The 20,128-nt window shown below is 38.0% G+C and overlaps 2 protein-coding genes across 2 annotated transcripts in view; one reads left to right on the top strand and one right to left on the bottom strand.

Moving 5' to 3' along the window:
- Positions 1–20,128, top strand: part of atp5md (ATP synthase membrane subunit k) — a 550,207-nt gene that overhangs the window by 48,134 nt on the left and 481,945 nt on the right. The gene's annotated exons all lie outside the window — the stretch shown is intronic.
- Positions 1–20,128, bottom strand: part of cfap43 (cilia and flagella associated protein 43) — an 80,145-nt gene that overhangs the window by 29,869 nt on the left and 30,148 nt on the right. Inside the window, exons 22-27 of the mRNA XM_051922615.1 lie at positions 19,551–19,667; positions 14,319–14,522; positions 13,666–13,872; positions 10,108–10,197; positions 8,084–8,164; positions 3,709–3,834 (exon numbers count right to left, since the gene is read on the bottom strand). Coding sequence (XP_051778575.1) covers positions 3,709–3,834; positions 8,084–8,164; positions 10,108–10,197; positions 13,666–13,872; positions 14,319–14,522; positions 19,551–19,667 — 825 coding nt within the window. The remainder of the gene's footprint in view (positions 1–3,708; positions 3,835–8,083; positions 8,165–10,107; positions 10,198–13,665; positions 13,873–14,318; positions 14,523–19,550; positions 19,668–20,128) is intronic.

Below are 20,128 nucleotides of genomic sequence, written 5' to 3' on the forward strand. Positions count from 1 at the left end.
CAGTTTTACAATCAGTGAGCTATTTTGTCTTTATTTGATCTCATTATTTAATAAGCTGGGGCCTCATGTATAAACGGTGCGTACGCACAGAAATGTTGCGTATGAACCTTTCCATGCTCAAATCGCGATGTATAAAACCTAAACTTGGCGTAAAGCCACGCACATTTCCACGGTAACTCATACCTTGGCGTACGCAATTTCTCCGCTCAGTTTTGCAGACAGGCGGCACCCAGCGTCAAAGCAGTGCTACTGTTCCTGTGTGGTTACCCTTTCTTAGATCCACATCCACGGCGGCGGCTTTATCAAGTACACTGAAATTAACCGCATATCGTTCATAAATTTAATGCATCTGATTGTAATTAACCTGTAACAATATAATGGTCCACAGAATGGTCAAACTGCTGTTCCTGTGTGCTCATCCTTTCTTTCTTAGCTCCACATTCCTGACGTGGCTTTATAAATACACTGAAATTAACTGCATATTGTTTATTAGTGTAATGCATCTGATTGTGATTAACCTGTAGCAATATAATGGGCCAGGGAATAGCCATAGTATTCCAAATACCAGAACTGCTTTAGCGTTGTTACGCTCACTGCATCTTGTTCTTCTTTTTGCTGTTCCCGTTAAGGGTTGCCACTGCGGATCATCTTTTTCCATATTACTCTCACTGCACCACTAGGAGTATTTATATCACTGTATCTGAGTGTGAATCACAGCAGCAGCTGATCGGAAAGAGAATTATCGGTATACAGTTTCAAGTACACACTACCTCAACCACGGCAAAAAGCGTCAAAGCCTTTCCTGTACGGACCTCGCGTTTCAGAAACAGTTTCATCCCAATAACTCTAAACGCACTCAATCAGTCCATCAAGTGCTCCTTGTAGAACTGTTTGTACTTATAAGTACAATCACCTCACTGTAAACTTACACTACAGTTATAATATTGCACAACCTGCGCTACTTTATAAAGCGCGTATGATGACAATATCATTTTTAAGATGAAATGCAGCAAAATATGTTGCTTATAGTATACAGATAAAACTTTAACTTCATTTAAATAAACTGTATTGTTAATAATTAAACATGTGAGGACACGGTGCCGCAGCGTATAGCTAGTTCAAGGATAGCTCCTGCCTTGCGCTGTATTCTTGCTGGTGCTGACGCGACACTGGAAGGATAGACGAATAGAATAATTAAACATGTACTACGAAGATATTTCAATGTTCCTTAAAAGTTTTGAAGAATCGGCATTCTAAGCTTACCAATGGCTTAACGTCTATTAAAGAGCTGATTGTGTGGCGATTGGAGAAAGAAAAGTATGGACAGGAATTGGAGGTTAGTACGTTTGAAAGAGACAGTACTTCTGTAATAAATTATTTCATCGAAGGTCGCACATGGTGCAGCAAGCTTCTTGCTTGAGATATGAACAATCACTGCGCCACTGTGTTCCCATGTAGTAATAACATGCTTTCATTCCTATCATCATGAAAATTATATCACGTATACATCTCAGCATTTTAATTATTCAGAGAGCTGTAATATCTCGAATGTAATGCATTCTGTGTCCTGTCGGAGAAAGAGAAAGAACGGAAGCACGTAGTGATTCACACATATAGAGCACATAGAAGATCAAATACAGAACAAAGCATTTAACATGCTACTTGAGAAACTAGTAAAATAAACAAATTTAAGATGAAGTTTATGATGTTCTACTTTAATGGCAAAATAAACTACGTGATTAAAGTGGAAATTTCGAGATTAAAGTTGACATTTCGTGCTTTTTTCCCACTGTGTGCCTATGTTTTTTGTTTGTACCCTATTACGCTTTCATATGACACTCAGACGGTGGGCTACGACTCGCCTTTTCATGGCGACTTTGATATGTGATTTTTTTTTTTATTTCGGGCACTGTGTGACTTTGTGAATTTGATCTTTCGAGTTTTTCCGACACTCTGTCACTCGATCAACTTTCTTTTGTTGATTATATCACTGTTTAAACCAACAAATAGTACGTTTTTCCTTTGCCTCCACTTGGTATTCGCTGAAATTCTTATATTTTCCCCTGTGCTTTTCCCATTGTCTTTTCACAGAAGGCTATTTATATTGATTTGCATATTCAAAGAGGCGTAATTCTGGGAGGAGTTGGGGCAGGACAGAAGGCGCGTGCACGTGCGTTACTTTTCACGCTGATCGGGATTTATGTAGTGGAAGAACGTGAAAGTATGCGTGCGCACAGATTCCTGCATCTGGATTTTTCTGTGCGTACGCACAATCCCGCTTTTGTGCTTACGCCATGTTATAGTGTGAGTTCTACGCACGGCGTTATACATGAGGCCCCTGGTCTTTTTCCTCTTGTTTTGTATTCAGAAAAGCAGAATAGTGTGAAATTGACACTTATAAGAATGTAGATATATTTGTATCTTTGCTAAAATGCTCAACTCTTTGACATTTTTCTACACATTCTCCTTTCTTTCTACAGAGTTTGCTTCCTTAATTGTATCCTAATAATGACAATTAATGATGAGTGGAGTAGACATGGGTGCAAATGACACTGGATTCTGAATGGCTGTAGCTAGTTCAGCGTCAGGTTTGCTTAAATAAGTGGAGTAAATATCACAATGATTATGATGATGAAAATCTTAAAAAACAGGATAAAAAAAGAATCACTATATTATCTTCAAGCAATATACATAAATTCTGTAGTTTGAGAGCTGACACCAAAACATACTAACTGGGTAATTTAATCCTGTATATGCATTTAATTATCATTCTCATTCCTGGTGGCTCCGAAATCTGTTCTAACCCCTACTTTCTCTGCTGTTCTTTTTCTGGTCTTCTGTGGTGGCGATCTGCACCACCACCACCTAATCAAAGCACCATGAAGTCCCTACATTGATGGATTAAAGGCCAGAAGTCCACATGAGCGTCATCGTGTAATTCCTCCATGTGAACCCTGAATACCATGAGGACTGATTGAGGTCATTTATGCTGGGTAGAATGCCTAGAGGGGGCTGGGTGGTCTTGTGGTCTCGGACCCCTTGCAAATTTTATTTTCTTTTCTCCAGCCATCTGGAGTTTTTTTTTTGTTTGTTTTTTCTGTCCTCCCTGGCCATCGGACCTTACTTTTATTTTATGTTAATTAGTATTGCCTAATTTTATTTTTTATATATTTTGTCTTTTTTCTCTTTCTTCATCCTGTAAAGCACTTTGAGCTACATAATTTGTATGAAAATGTGCTATATAAATAAATGTTGTTGTTTTTAAAATTAACTTGGCATCTAATTAAAAGCAGAAATTGATTAGGACAAAGGCCTGCTGCCATTGAGGGCCTCCAGAACTGAACTGAAAACCACTGCACTAGGAGGTCACAAAGTCTGCCTTAGAGTACAGTCATTTCACATAATGTATATTTTTCTTCTGGCATAACTGGTCAAGTGGGACACTGAACACTTGATTACTACTAATAATAAATCAGGAGCAAGTAGTCTTTGGTATTGATGCTATAATGCAACAGCTGTTTGGCAAATTATTTCTGAATTTTAAAGGTTTTTTCATTTATACATCCTACATGCTACAAAGATTGGTATACTTTATGCACAAGATAAAAAAAGAAATAAACACTAATATTAGACCTTAAAACAGACATCTTTTGCTATGCAGTATCTCCATGTCATGGAAAGTTTGTGAGTTACTTAAGAGTTTGTTACCCTTCTATATTTGTCACGTTCCTCTGCAAGCTCTTTTACTTTCTTCTCATATTCTTTAAATTGTTTTCTCTCATCCTCTGTCCAGTGATCTTCTGGCTGTGATGCAAATTCGGGCCTTGGGATTTCCTAATAATAATAATAATAATACTTTTTACTTATATAGCACCTTTCCTATACTTGAAGGGCTTCACAAGAAATACAGAAAAAAAACAACAGGGTATATACAACATTGGATACAAATAATATTCTCATAAAACACTATATAAAGATACATACTGGGCATACAAATTATTGAAAAAGAGTAAGGTAATAAAACACACTAAAATACAAAAATGTGAATACTACAAGAAAACCATGAACAAATAAATTAATTTGTGATACAAACAAAAATCATTCTGACCATTTATTTGGATAAAGAAGGTAAGCAGAAAGATGGACAGAATGTCAGTGTAAGTTAAATGTCTCCCTAAAAAAATGAGTTTTAATTTGATTTTTAAAAGAATGAGTTGAGTCAGCTGATCTGATAAATTTCGGGAGCTCGTTACAAAGTCTGGGCGCTATAAAGCTGAAGGCCTCGTCATTCAAAGAGTGCAGGTTAGTTTGGGGCACAACCAGGTTGCCAGAACCTGAGGACCTTAATATCGAGTATCCTTCCTATCGGTTATTTTTTAATAATGTACCTACAAGAGTACCTTTTTATTTTGAATATGGTACTCTTCATAGCCTGAGCTTTTGTTCAATTGTTTATATGTTGTATATATTTTAAAACATATGCTGGCAGGTAAAGTGCCTTGCTCAGGGTCACATAGATGTGGAAACTGGATTGGATACTCTGTGGTTTAAAGTCCTTAACCACTGTAGCACACTACCTGCCGCCTGTGGTGATTATATACCGAAGAGGTTAATAATAGAGAACGAAAAATAATTAGTACTTTTATAAAAAGATATTTTATAATGAACACCACAAATATCATTTTAGAAAGTAGTAGAATAGTCTGAAGGCTGAATGAAATTGCAAGAGAGATCTGAACAATAGGCTAATGTATGTTCTGCAAAAGAATGTGTACAGAGGTTGCATACACTTGTTTCATTTTTTCTATTGTGAAATGAATGGTCTTTCTTGTATTTAATTAACTCTCAAAAAGTAAGAATGTTACCAAGTTTGGCCGCAAAGCAGCCAGTGTTCATATCTGCTTTGTATGTACTGGTGGTGCATAGCAAGGAAAAGACGCGAAGAAAACAGAAAGAGAAAGATTGAAAAAGGCTCCACTGAAAAATGAATATCTTTGTTTCCAGCTCTACATTAAATACCACCTTCCTGGAGATATATTTATTTTGTAGTTTTGATCTGTTCCATCTGCCTTTCTATTGAAACAAAGTTCTGGTGAGATCCAGATTTTTTTTTTATAGAGCCAGGATTTTATATGAGCCAGGCCAGGCCATATGTAAACATACAGATTTAAATAAAGAAAAAAATATTAAAGGCCCCTAACCATGGCCACAGTTAAGTTTAAATCCTGTTAAAACAAAAAATAACATGACATATGTTAATCACAGCGCAGGACTACTAAACTCATCTCTACACCCTGGGTAAGGTATTGTAGTATTGTAGCTGGATGGCCGAGGAAGGAGACAGCAGTTTTGGCCAAAAAATAACCCTTAGGGTGCAACATTCCTTATTTTCCATCCAAACATCTTTTGAAGTGAAAATTTTTGAATTTTAGTGAGTTTTGTATTTCACAATTACATGATCAAATACAAAACAAATTTTAGGGACAATTTCAAGAAACTATAAGCAAAATGAAACTTGTGTGTTTCACTGATCACAAATGGTAATCAGTTATTCCAGCCATCCTTAGACAGTAAGATATTTAATTCATGAAAGTCACTTGGTATCCTGACCTTTACAGACCTCTGTATTGAAAATGCATCATCCTAGTTTGATGTCTTAAACACAGTCTTTAGGTAGCTGTTTACTTTTATTATGTATAATTTTCTCAATTTTCCTTTAGTATCTGACTGAAATTGTATTATTTATTGAGTAATGATGATTATATAGGAAGCACCTGCAGAACCTGCCAATTTATTTCAAAAAATGAGTGAAAATGCCTAGGCTCATTTTATCTGTAAAGTCTTGAACAAGAAATATGACAAATTATGTCAAATATTAAATGACAAATGCAGTGGTAGCTCTGCTGCCTCGTAGTAAGGAGACCCGGGTTCGCTTCCCGGGTCCTTCCTGCGTGGAGTTTGCATGTTCTCCCCGTGTCTGCGTGGGTTTCCTCCCACAGTCCAAAGACATGCAGGTTAGGTGCATTGACGATCCTAAATTGTCCCTAGTGTGTGCTTGGTGTGTGTGTGTGCCCTGTGGTAAGCTGGCGCCCTGCCCAGGGTTGGTTCCTGCCTTGCGCCCTATGTTGGCTGGGATTGGCTCCAGCAGACCCCCGTGACCCTGTAGTTAGGATATAGCGGGTTAGATAATGGATGGATGGATGGATTAAATGACAAATTGCTATACTGTCAATAGTCTAAAAAAGGTTTTATTTTTTGACAGTTTTTAGACCTCAGTGTCTTTTTCGTTGAACTAATGATTTACAGTGAATACTATAGATGAATAGGACAAATTAGACTGAGCACAATGAAAGTAACAGGGACTAGCAACTTAAGTGCACAGGTCCTAAAGAAAATTATACAAATAGAAACAGCTGACAGTAAATACAAAAGAAAATGTATGTATTATTGGCTTCAGTTGATGTCCACATGGCTTATTAATATTCAAGTTAGGGTCACAATGTTTAGCTGTTGCAGATGGGCTATGAAAAGAGAAAACAAGAAGAGAGAGTGTAAATGTGGGAGTGATTATACAAGAGGTGGCCCACAGAAACTCAAATATGGTTTATTGAGGTTTTATTTAGTTTATTGAGGTATTTTCCACACTCACTCTTGAAGGATCTCACAGTGTGCTGGATTTCAGCCCAATACATTCTTTCATCAAGGACTAATTTCTGTCTGTAATTAGACTACACAAGTAATTCACAATGTTATTGTGTTTTTTTCTGCATATAATGTACAAATCTAGAAGTCCCTACCAACGTAGCTAAATGTAGCCAATAAGTTTGTGTTTTATTCTCATAAATTGATAAAATTGTCTGCAGTTCATGTTAGGATCTTTCCTTTTTGGTTCCTTCACATTGTCTGTTAGTAATGATTACAAGCATTCTGAGAATAAGAAGAGAAATAAAAACTAATGTTTAGGACACGTATCTGCATCAATGATAACTGATTTAATTGTTATTTTTAATGGAAGCTATTGAGAAGAACAAGAAAAAAATTCTTAAAATGAATAAACTGCATAAAGAGAGTTCATGTGTATTAAAGTGAGGATAATTGCACACTGATCCACATAATTTGACTTAAAGGCTGCAGTTGGTCCCCACCTTAAAATAGTTGAAACAGAAAGCAACGGGTACAGGGTGACCCCAAGATCAAGTCCAGGAGCCACTGGTTTAATCATAAGAGAGCTTGAGTTTCAATAGGCTGCTTAAGAGGAAATAGTTGGTGTGTTAATATTAATACTAATGCTTGCATGTCTACCCGTAATTAGCAAAATGTGAATTGTTTTTGATTTACCGTCTTCCTCCTTGTAATGTTGGCGATGACAGGGCTCCAGGGGCCTAAATTGCACAGAAAGTTTTAGTACACAACAAGGTGTGTGAGAATATGGCTTGTGGGACCCTTCTATTAAGATGACAGTTTTTCAGAATACTTAATTTTCAAATATGGTAAGAAAATAAATCTACTTTGAGGTTCATACCTATGTAGTTATACCTTTACATGCAATAAAAAGGCAGTGCTATGCTTGTGCAAACAGGCAGTGAACAGATTTATTTATTTTGGGATGCAAGTGGATTTGTTTTCAGGGGTCATCCAAAAGAGTTGTCAGACAAGCTGAGCCAGTTAACACTAAATTCTAAAAAGCAGCCAGAAACAAAAGTGGTACAAGTCCTGAAGAAATCAAGCAATCAAAGCTAAAAGGAAACCAGAAAACCAGTTGCTCAAGAAGCTGCCCTTCTTTATGCTGAGTATTTTACTTTAAAACACAAAAGAGCGGAAGTTGTCTGAGCACACAGCTCACTCTTTTAAATATGGCCGCCATGACCAAATGACTATACCCGAACATGATGTCACATGTACACAAGTATGCCACAACCCCTGAAGACATGTGATGCCATCAGAGCAAAAACACAAACTGTCATAAGTGGTGATATCGCTGATGCAATTTATAAAAACAGCAAAAATAAACAAAATCAAAACAGCCAGGCAAAGAAAACAGATGTTACTTAGGAAGGAGTACTCTGGTGCTCAAGCATCTTACAATTTTTAATACGTCTTCAGTCTTCACTTCCAGCATGCCACCCATCATGTCATCTAGAGCTCTTTCTCTGGCCTGGTCACCCTGTAGCAAATGAGAGCAAACTGGTGAGTCTAGGAATGAATCTAAAACCAGCTCATAACTAATAGCATTCTTAAGCAAAACGTAAGCAGGACAAAAACATGGAACCCTAAAATATCCCGGCTTGTTTTTTTTTTTTTTTTAATTGACACAGAGGTGAATGTTGACTGAGGCTGGATATATTGTTAAAAAACTCTTTGCAAAGACATAATAATGTTCCTAGTTAGTCACTTGTACTATGCATTGTTCATAATTGAAGTATCCTACAGCTTTAACGCCTTCTCTATTGTATTTATCCACTCATTACAATATTCGTTCATGTTTCATGCCCTGTTATTTCTATGGCAAAGAGTCTCAGGCAAGAATGGACTCGGCCATGGATAGGGTACACTCACTTACAGTTAGGTCCTTTAGGCATTTGGACAGTGACACAACTTTTATATACGCCACCACAATGTAGGCTTTCAGCATCGATTCAAAGAGTTTAACAGAAATATATTATGGGCCATTCAGGAATGACAGCCATTTTTATACAAGGTCCCCTCATTTTAATGGGCTAAAAAGTATTTGGACAGTTGACTGACAAGCTGTTCCAAAGCCAGGTCGGAGCAGTTCCCTTATTATTTCATTAACTATTATGCAGGTAGAAGGTCTGAAGTTGATTCCAAGGGTGGAATTTGCATTTGGATGCTATCAAGTATAGGAAGGACAGATTAGACTTTGCCAGAAAATGTTTGTAAAAAAACAGTCCAGTTTTGAAACAGTTTTCTTTGGACAAATGAAATTAAGATCAATATATACCAAAAAGATGGACAGAGAAGAAAATGGTCAAGAGAAGAAACAACATACCGCATGATCTGTGAAACATGGTGGAGGCAGTGTTAGGGCATGGGCATGTGTGACTGCCAATGCGAGTTGGTCACTGGTGTTTATTGATGATATGACTGCTGGCACAAGTAGCAGGATGAATTCTGAAGTGTACACGGTGTCTATACTAACTGCTCAGATTCAGCCAAATGCTACGGAACCGAAAAGATGACGCTTCACAGTTCACATGGACAATGATCCAAAATCTACTGCACAAGCAAGCCAAGTGCATTTCAATGCAAAGAAGGGGAATGTTCTTCAGTGACCAAGTCAATCAACTGCCCTCAACCCAGTTGGTCATGCATTTCAATTACTGAAGACAAAACTGATGTCAGGAAGCCAATGAACCAGTAGCACCTGAAGGCAGCTGCAATAAAGGCCTGGTAAAGTAACCCCTAGAATGGAAACCTCAGTACTTGGAGTTGGCCATGGGTTCCAGAATTCAGACAGTCATTGACTGTAAAGGATTTTCAACCAACTATTGAAAATGATTATTACATTCATGATTATGTCAGTTTGTCCGAATATTTTTGAGCCCCTGGAAATGGGAGGACCATGTATAAAAATGTTTTCTAAACAGCTCATACAATATTTTTTGAAAACCCCTTAAAGTAAAGCTGAAAGTCTATACTTCAGTAACATCCTGATTGCTTCATTTCAAATCCATTGTGGTGGGGCACAGAGCCAAAATTATGAAAATTGTATCACTGTTCAAGTACTTAATGGACCGGACTGTATTCAAGATCAATTTAGATTAGATTGAGTTAGATAAACTTTACTACTTCAATGGGGAAATTCAAATGTATACAGCAGCAGGAACATAAAAAACAAGAATATGGACTCACAGAGTGGATAATAGAGCCAATCAATCAATAAATAAATAAATAAACTGTGAGAGGAAATCCCCATAAAACCCAAGTAGTTATAAACAGTGACCCAGCCAAGAATCAAGTGGAGATCTTTGAAGTTGTGAGTCAGCAGCACTAATACTGCACCTCCTTTCCATATTTATGAATAAATTAAATTGTTGATAGTAAATGATTTCAATTGTGCAATGGAGTTGCTTTCCATTTTAGTACCTTATCTAAGAGTCTTCTTTGCTCTTCTAGCTTAGCTTTCTCTTCCTCTTTCAGCTTCTGTTCTGGAGTGAGGAATTTTTCAACCTTAACCTTTAGTTAGAGAAAAAAAATTAAACATAAAGAAACCACATTGTAGGAAAAGCAGAATACACAGACACTAACTAAAGTTTCAATATTAGACAATAGAATAAAAGCATACAGTACAATACAATAAATATTATGCTTAAATAACTGCAGTGGATTGAGTCTGTATGATCTTACTATAGCTTCTGTATGGCATGAAGGATGGGGTGTTGGGAGGAAGTGTTGAATTGCAAAATGGCAGCAGGCGGAAAAGATCCCCTGAGGTGCTTCTTATTGTGCTTGGGGAATGAGCCTGTGGTTAAAAGTACCCCATTAAAGCGCCCCCTTAAGGTAATAGGAAGAATTATTCATCTAATTTTGCCACCATCCTCTTTTCCACAAGAGCCTCTGGAGTTTGCAAGGCCTGTCCTATGATGGAGCTGGCCTTTCTGATGAGATTGTTCAGGTGTTTTGCATTCCCCTGGACGCCACAGTGAAGAACAACACATTGACTCCAACTTATTTTTTTTCAAAATATTTAAACTAATTTAGATTTAGGAGTACTTTACTTTTCATTGACCAAGTAAAAGAGTTTAAGGCATTTGTCTTCCTCATTTATGACAAAGACAATTTTGTTTTTCTTCTAATTGGACCTACTGGAAGCAAAAATACATGTTAAATTAATGCCTTGGATTCTGTAAAACCATTAATTGTCCAAGGAATTTTAGAGCATGACACGGTCTAAAACAAGTGTTTCTAGTGTAACAGGCAAATTCTGAGATTTGTCGTGTTACTATAATAAACAGTCAAAGCAATAATATAAGTGTATCTTATATATAGTGGTGGGTTCCTTAGATGTGATGTGGTGGTACAAGGATTCACAAATGTAGCACATAACAAATGGAGAGGCTCAAAAGGACCCAAATCTAAGAGAAACACAAACTGGAAAATGGAATGAGATCTCTACAGATCAATATAGGTAGATTTAGGACAGCGTGTCACTTGGCTGCACACCAAGCTCAGAAAGAACAATGAAGGACATGCAATGAGCCAGCTGGAATACTTGAGGCTGACTGTGTAATTACTAAAGTCTAACACTTAATGAGAAGGATCCTAATGCTTTAAATATCATGGAGTGTGTTGTGCCTTATATCACACCAAATTTATTGCTGGAAAAAAAATCACACTTTAAACATCAAGACCAAATCATTATCAAAAAAAAAACAAATCAAGAGTGAAAGTCAAAAAGCTGTGAGACTCAGACAAAGATAATTCATTTATTTTGTTTTAGCAAAGAGTCTTTTGAGAGTGTTCTGCAGTTTTGGACACGTGAGCCCAGCGATTTAAAGCATTACACTAGTGACATCAGATGCGCGACTTCTGAGAAACATGTCCCCAGTAACGTAGCATTCTGTGCTAGCAACAAAATCCTAAAATGGCAATACCTGTTACAGAACCAAAATGGTAATGAATTAAGCAAAACAAATACATAAATAAAACATTATTGAAATCCAATTTGCTGTAAATGGATAATGAGAAAATGTTGCTTTTAAAAATTTGCTAAACTATCTTGACATGTAACAAAATGCAGGCACCTGAAAAGTTCATACAGAATCCTATTTGTAAAATGGAAGACAAAACCTATGGGATTGATGGATCAAAGGGTCACTTTTGGACACTTTGAATTATTAAGACTTTGGCATTATTAGGACTTTGTATGGCATTCTCTAACTGTCGACTATGCTTTCAGTATGTTTTTAGGAAGTTAAGTAGATGAACCACCTTATCCAGTCGAGTGGAGCAACAACAACAACATTTACTTATATAGCACATTGTCATACAAATAATGTAGCTCAAAGTGCTTAAGTGCTTATTTTTAATTTTATGTTTTGCTCTCTTTTTTCTTCCTTCTCCTTTGTATTTTTATTGCTAATTTCATTATTTTAGATTATGGAGGGCTGTTGTTACTAGTGGTATTCTGGATATATATACACTCGTATCTTCTTATATAATACGCTACCGTGGCTGTCCATTTGTCTGTCCAGGATTTTAAATTACCGTTTGACCTGTTGACCTGAAATTTGGTACTGAGAAAGAGAAAAACCATTACCTGTATAATCATTTTAACAGTATAAGTATATTACTAGTTTGTATTAATAAGCTATGGATTAACTGCTTATTAATAAGACATACATATCAAAATTAAGTGTGTACATGCAAAGCTAAAAGATCAAACTTGCAACATTTCTGTCAAACTTCTGACTTTTAGTCTGTACTCAGGAAAACTGCTAATCTTTTTATTTTCAACATCTGTGATTTTGTTTAATTAGCAGTAACAGGTTCTTTCACTTCTTCTTAAGTTGTTTTGAACAAATTATGTTGTAACCCTTGGGCGTATTACTGAACTCACTCAAGTAATTGTGTAATCTTATCTTGACTCTGAAGATCTGTAATAAAAGGGAAACTCACCCCCTGTAAGGGGGGCTATTGCTGGTAACTGTCAGTGACACTAGCTGGCAGGGGCTGCATAGTCTCTCTCTCACCAAGAATAAAGAAATTGCTTTTTTTACTTTTTATTGGTGTCTGCCTACGGTTGTCTCGAACCTTCGTCCACAGTACACATATACTACGTGACCTCTACTGCCCGCTTTCGGGGGGATGATTTTTAATACCGTTTTATTTTTATTTTATTTTATTGTAGAATCAACTCTCTGCAGTGCGGCACATGCGTACAGGTGCCATTCTCATCCCTACCACCTTCGCCATCACTTCCTCTACCTCTTCATATCTTAAATCATTCTTGAGGCAGATTGAAGACTTAAGTGCCAGCTTAAGTAAAAAATTAAGTAATTGCAACACAAAAACTGACTTAATCAGTTTTAATGCGAAAAGATAGGGTGGAGAAAAGAAGAGCTGCTCAGGAAGCAGCAAGTGCATCAACCTCTGAGCAACCTCAAGTTGGACCTGCTGAGCAACCTCTGAGCAAATGAATGCTAAACGTACAGAGAAAGAGTAGGAAAACTATCAGTCAAGTGTATGCATTGCACATTATCGTGCAGTACGCCGTTACTGGTATAAAAGTAAAAACTGAAGGACATGTACAAATGGATACAACACATGCATACAGTATATTATGCATATTTTGATTTATTTTCAAAATACTCCACAGTACATTCATTCCAGTGTCAGACCTCATGGGATCTATACATGACAGGAACAAACCAACCATACATAAACTGTCAGTTCACCAGGCTGATTAACACACGCAGTCACAAAAGACCAATTGGGAATGGCCAGTTAATCTAAACTGCACCTCTCTAGGGCTGTGGTAGCAAAAACCCAGACAGGCATGGGGTGAAAGATCAAAATCCCACATACTGTAGGTCATGTTCCTGGACTCTGAATCTGTGAGGGAGCAGTAGTGACCAAGTGCCACTCTTCTTTACTAAATGAAAAATACATTGAAAATAGCCCCAAAAAATTACTGATTGTTACCTCTGAATCTTCTACGATGAATACCCTTTCTGGTTTTTCATATTCACTAAGTTGCGGTTCCCATAAAGTGTCCTGTATATCTAGATCTGCCATAATCTCCAGTATTCGCTGGTTTTTGTCCAATACTCGGTTTATTTCATGTTCCTTTTGTTTATAAACTGCGTCAAATTCCTTGTTGAATGATTCTTTGATACGATAAATGACATCCTAAGGAACATAAAGTAAATTTAAACAATTCCTAGATGTTAAATCAGCAAAAAAAAATTGTAAAGGAATGTTTAATTTTATACCCCAAAAGCTGAACATAATGTCTTTTAGCATATAAGACAAATGGCATCTCAAAAATAAAAAGTTATATGAAATATCAATGGAGGAAAAATATTGTTAAACAAATAGAAGAGAAATGGAAAAATTACAGGTTCTGAAGAAATGAACACAGGAATTGGATTTTGAGAGAAAGAAACAAAAAATATACTTACTGAATAAGTATAAAAATAATACTTGACATTGACACTACATTTTCATCAGTTTAGCCAAGAAACAGCCAATTATAAGAAGTGTGTTAAACCACTTTAAGCATGAGCATTTACATCACTCACACTCGGAACAGCAGATAGCAGCACGGAATGCAGACGTTGTATCCAACTCCTTACCTTCAACAGAATAACCTGATTGATTTTCTGCTCTTTAGTGTTGAGGACAAACTGGCTGTACAAATCCGGGTCTGAGATGCCATATTCGTTGCTCAGGCTGCCTGTTAGAGATGAGCTCTCAGTCTCCTTTCCCTCATCTTCATTCTCGTCATCATCTTTATCAAATGCTATTTTTGGTTTTCTCTCAGTGTTGGCCTTGCGGACCTAAAAGAGTTTCAAGAGCACCAAATTTCTAAAAGAAAATAATAATGCTCAATTCTGGTTCACATTTTATATCAATTTTCTTTAGCATGTTATGTCAGGATATGTGTTTTGTATTATATCTTTACTAACCCAGCCACAGGGGATGCACAAACCAGTGTGTTTCTTCGTGCTGGTCCCAAGCCCGGATAAATGGGGGAGGGTTACATCAGGAAGGGCATCTGCTGTAAAATTTTGCCAAATCAATATGCGGACAACAATACAAATTTCCATACCGGATTGGTTGAGCCCCGGGTTAACAACGACAGCCACCAGTACTGTTAGCCAACAGGGTGCTGGCGGAAATTGGGCTACTGTTGGCCGAAGAAGAAGAAGGAGAAGAAGAGGGGGGAGACGTGTCCGGAGGCAGGAAGAGAGGAGGAAAGTAAAGAGAGTGGAGAGTGGTAGGAACTTTAAATTTTGTCAGTATGACTGGTAAGGGGAGAGAGTTAGCAGATATGATGGAGAGAAGGAAGGTTGATATATTGTGCGTGCAAGAGACTAAATGGAAGGGGAGTAAGGCCAGGTGGATCGGAGGTGGATTCAAATTGTTCTATCATGGTGTGGATGGGAGGAGAAATGGAGTAGGTGTTATTCTGAAGGAACAGTGGAACAGTATGTCAAGAGTGTTTTGGAGGTGAAAAGAGTGTCAGGCAGAGTAATGATTATGAAGCTGGAAATTGGAGGTGTAATGATGAATGTTGTTCGTGCATATGCACCGCAAGTTGGGTGTGCAATGGGTGAGAAACAAGATTTTTGGAGTGAGTTGGATGAAGTGATGAATAGTGTACCCAAGGTACAGAAAGTGGTGATTGGAGCAAATTTCAATGGACATGTTGGTGAAGGGAACAGAAGAGACAAGGAGGTGTTGGGTAGGTATGGTGTCAAGGAGAGGAATGAAGAAGGTCAGAGGATAGTGGATTTTGCCAAAAGGATGGACATGGCTATGGTTAATTCGTATTTTAAGAAGATGGAGGAACATAGGGTTATGTACAAGAGTGGAGGAAGATGCACACAGGTAGATTACATCCTATGCAGAAGAGTTGATCTGAAGGAGATTGAAGACTGCAAAGTAGTGGCAGGGGAAAGTGTAGTTAAGCAGCATAGGATGGCGGTCTGTATGATAACGTTGCAGATGAAGAAGAGGAAGAGAGTGAGGGCAGAGCCAAGGATCAAATGGCGGAAGTTGAAGTTTTGGGAGGAGGTGAGACAGGCACTGGGTGGCAGTGAAGAGTTACCAGACAGCTGGGAAACTACAGCAGATGTAGTAAGGGTGACAGCAAGAAGGATGCTTGGCGTGACATCTGGAAGGAGGAAAAGGAAACCTGGTGGTGGAATGAGGAAATACAGGAGAGCATACAGAGGAAGAGGATGGCAAAGAAGAAGTGGGATAGTCAAAGAGATGCAGAAAGTAGACAAGAGTACAAGGAGATAAGCTGCAAGGTGAAGAGAGAGGTGGCAAAGGCTAAAGAGTTGTATGAGAGGTTGGACACTAAAGAGGGAGAAAAGGACCTGTACCGATTGGCTAGACAGAGGGACCGAGTTGGGAAAGATGTGCAGCAGGTTAGGGTGATAAAGGATAAAGATGGAAATGTACTCACAAGCGAGGAGAGTGTGTTGAGCAGATGGAAAGAGTACTTTGAGAGGCTGAGGAATGAAGAGAATGAGAGAGAGAAGAGGTTGGATGATGTGGAGATAGTGAATCAGGAAGTGCAATGGATTAGCAAGGAGGAAGTAAGGACAGCTATGAAGAGGAAGAAAAATGGAAAGTCCGTTGGTCCAGATGACATACCTATGGAAGCATGGAGGTGTTTAGGAGAGATGGCAGTGGAGTTTTTAACCAGATTGTTTAATGGAATCTTGGAAAGTGAGAGGATGCCTGAGGAGTGCAGAAGAAGTGTACTGGTGCCGATATTTAAGAATAAGGGGGATGTGCAGGATTGTAGTAACTACAGGGGAATAAAATTGATGAGCCACAACATGAAGTTATGGGAAAGAATAGTGGAAGCTAGGTTAAGAAGTGAGGTGATGATTAGTGAGCAGCAGTACGGTTTCATGCCAAGAAAGAGCACCACAGATGCAATGTTTGCTCTGAGGATGTTGATGGAGAAGTATAGAGAAGGCCAGGAGTTGCATTGCGTCTTTGTGGACCTGGATAAAGCATATGACAGGGTGCCTCGAGAGGAGCTGTGGTATTGTATGAGGAAGTTGGGAGTGGCAGAGAAGTATGTAAGAGTTGTACAGGATACGTATGAGGGAAGTGTGACAGTGGTGAGGTCTGTGGTAGGAGTGACGGATGCATTCAAGGTGGAGGTGGGATTACATCAGGGATCGGCTCTGAGCCCTTTCTTATTTGCAATGGTGATGGACAGGTTGACAGACGAGATTAGATAGGTGTCCCCGTGGACTATGATGTTTGCTGATGACATTGTGATCTGTAGCGATAGTAGGGAGCAGGTTGAGGAGACCCTGGAGAGGTGGAGATATGCTCTAAAGAGGAGAGGAATGAAGGTCAGTAGGAACAAGACAGAATAGATGTGTGTAAATGAGAGGGAGTTCAGTGGAATGGTGAGGATGCAAGGAGTAGAGCTGGCGAAGGTGGATGAGTTTAAATACTTGGGATCAACAGTACAAAGTAATGGGGATTGTGGAAGAGAGGTGAAAAAGAGAGTGCAGGCAGGGTGGAATGGGTGGAGAAGAGTGTCAGGAGTAATTTGTGACAGACGGGTATCAGCAAGAGTGAAAGGGAAGGTCTACAGGACGGTAGTGAGACCAGCTATGTTATATGGGTTGGAGACGGTGGCACTGACCAAAAAGCAGGAGACAGTGCTGGAGGTGGCAGAGTTAAAGATGGTAAGATTTGCATTGGTTGTGACGAGGATGGATAGGATTAGAAATGAGTACATTAGAGGGTCAGGTCAAGTTGGACGATTGGGAGACAAAGTCAGAGAGGTGAGATTGTGTTGGTTTGGACATGAGATGAGGAGAGATGCTGGGTATACTGGAAGAAGTTAGCTAAGGATAGAGATGCCAGGCAAGAGGAAAAGAGGAAGGCCTAAGTGAAGGTTTATGGATGTGCTGAGAGAGGACATGCAGGTGATGGGTGTAACAGAGCAAGATGCAGAGGACAGAAAGATATGGAAGAAGATGATCTGCTGTGGCAACCCGTAAAGGGGGCAGCCGAAAGAAGAAGAAGAAGTGTTATATCTTTACTATATTCAGGTTGCACATAATTTGATGTGGACGCATTGTGAAACTGTGTCATTTTTTCTGCACTATTGTGATTTCACATATTTGACGTTAACTCTTTCATGTCATGTGTATAGTACTGCATCTTTAAGTGCTTCATGCAGTACATAGACCATTATTAAGGTCACAGGACAGTGTCAGTCACCTACAATGTCCTTTACACTGATCACACATAATCTAAGGATTTAATTACAGAACTCACTGCACAAGGTGACAAGAGTAAAATGTAATATTCAAATCAGAACGTGTCAGGGTCGAAGGAAGGGAGTCAAATACATTTTTCAGATTGATCAAAAATATTGAATCAAAATAGAAATAAACAAAGTGAGAAAGGTCAGAAGCCAAAAACCTACAAGTAACCAATTCCCAAACATGAGACAAAATTGTAGTTAAAATGAAAATGAATCATACCCAGAATATCAGGAAAGACAAATCAATGAACACTAGAGTTTTTCTTGGTTTATCCACAAATATGGATAACCAAGAATGTATGATGCTGACATATATATACAGTATATATATATATATATATATATATATATATTATATATATATATATAATATACACTTTTGACCTGGAGATGTCAGGTACCGCACATGTCCTGTTGACGCCACCTAGCAACACCTTGGTAACCAGGCCAAACCAAAAGCACAAAATAGTGACACCCACAGTACAAACAAAATGGTGCCAGGAAAGAATGGTTTTCATTTTTTTTGGTGTTCAAAATGCCACTAAATAAAACATAAATTACAGTACTGAATTTATTGGCCTCAAAGAATGCTTTGGTGATTTCTAACAGTCTAGGAATGACTGAAAAAGTTTCAAAAATAAATATCAAATCATGACAGTTCTCACAAAAATGTATTTTTAGAAATGTGTGCAATAGTTAAATAGAAAATAGTAAGATTCACAAACCTGTAAGGCCGAAGCTATCCTGGCAGCACTGAATGTTAAGGTAGGAATCAATTTTGAGCCGGTCAACAGTCAATTACAAGGCCCATTCATACACACACCCACATGGAGCCAGTTTAGAGTTGCCAATTAACATAATCTGCACATCTTTGGAGGTGTGAGAAAAAAAATGAAATATCCATAGAAGAAGTAAGACAAAAATGGAGAAAACCTGTAAACTGAAAACTGCCAAAGACCAGCCACAGAATTTTAATTCAGGATACCAGGTCTGTTACACATCAACAGTGCTCCACTACATCAGAACAATACAGGGCTCATATTTATGGAAACAAATATTGTTCATTAATGACTCTGCATGGCTCTGCTCCTCAATACCTCAAGCTTCTTGTCTTTCCATATGTCTCTACAAGAGGTCTATGTTTTGCTTTACCCAGTCTGCTGACTGCCCACCTCTCACCAGATGTGCTAAGTCCTCATGTTTTCCTCCCAACCTATTGAATGATCTTGTCATTACCACCCAAACTTTCATCAACCCCTTGGAATGGCTTAGGATCTACCTTATCCTCTGCTGTTCTCCCCGATATCTGAATCTTTGGTTGTGTTGTTCCAGTTTTTCATCAAACTATACTATAACTGTAGCACTACACTTTTTCTGCTCTGCTGTAAAGTTGGCTCTCAGTTTCTTGTCAACTTTATACTTTCTAATCTCCCCAATTATAAATACCATAATTACATTTTTAAAACTCCTTGGATGAAAATGTCTGTTAAATAAACAAAAAATAAGAATAATAACTACAGTCATACTGTGTAACAAGATAATAAAAAATTACTTGTAAGTCGGCAATTTCATTCGCCCTCTGGTCACGTGCTTTTTCAAGCTCCTTAATTGATGTCGCTGAACGCTGTTTCATTGGAAAGTTTTTCACTACGTTATCAATGTGGAATGCCTAAAAAGAATATCACAAACCAAAATCGTCATCATCAACATAAGTGTTTTGTCCAACTGTAAGCTCAACACAGTCATTTTCTCCAGGAGTAGCTCTCTGTTAAATCCTTTAATATGGTTTAATAACACTGGCCTTTTCTGTTCTTTTGAATGTTACATTTCATAATATATTATAAAAAAGGGTAGAACATTAATAGACTGGTAGGAACTGCTGCTGTTTTAACTACAACAGAATACCAAATTCCAAACAACACTGGAAAGAACACTAGTCCTTCACAGCACAAACTCTAATCACATTGACTAAATTACATCTGCCATTTAATTAAATCATCTCATGTTTTACTTGTGGAAGGAAACTGAAACATCAAATGAAAACCATCTGGACAAAATGGAGAACCTGCAGACTCTACACAGACAGTGATCAAGGCAGGAATTAAGCCTAAATCCCTGGAGTTTTGAGGC

This window comes from Erpetoichthys calabaricus, chromosome 2 (assembly GCF_900747795.2).
Source record: "Erpetoichthys calabaricus chromosome 2, fErpCal1.3, whole genome shotgun sequence".
In the NCBI taxonomy this organism is placed as follows: Eukaryota; Metazoa; Chordata; class Cladistia; order Polypteriformes; family Polypteridae; genus Erpetoichthys; species Erpetoichthys calabaricus.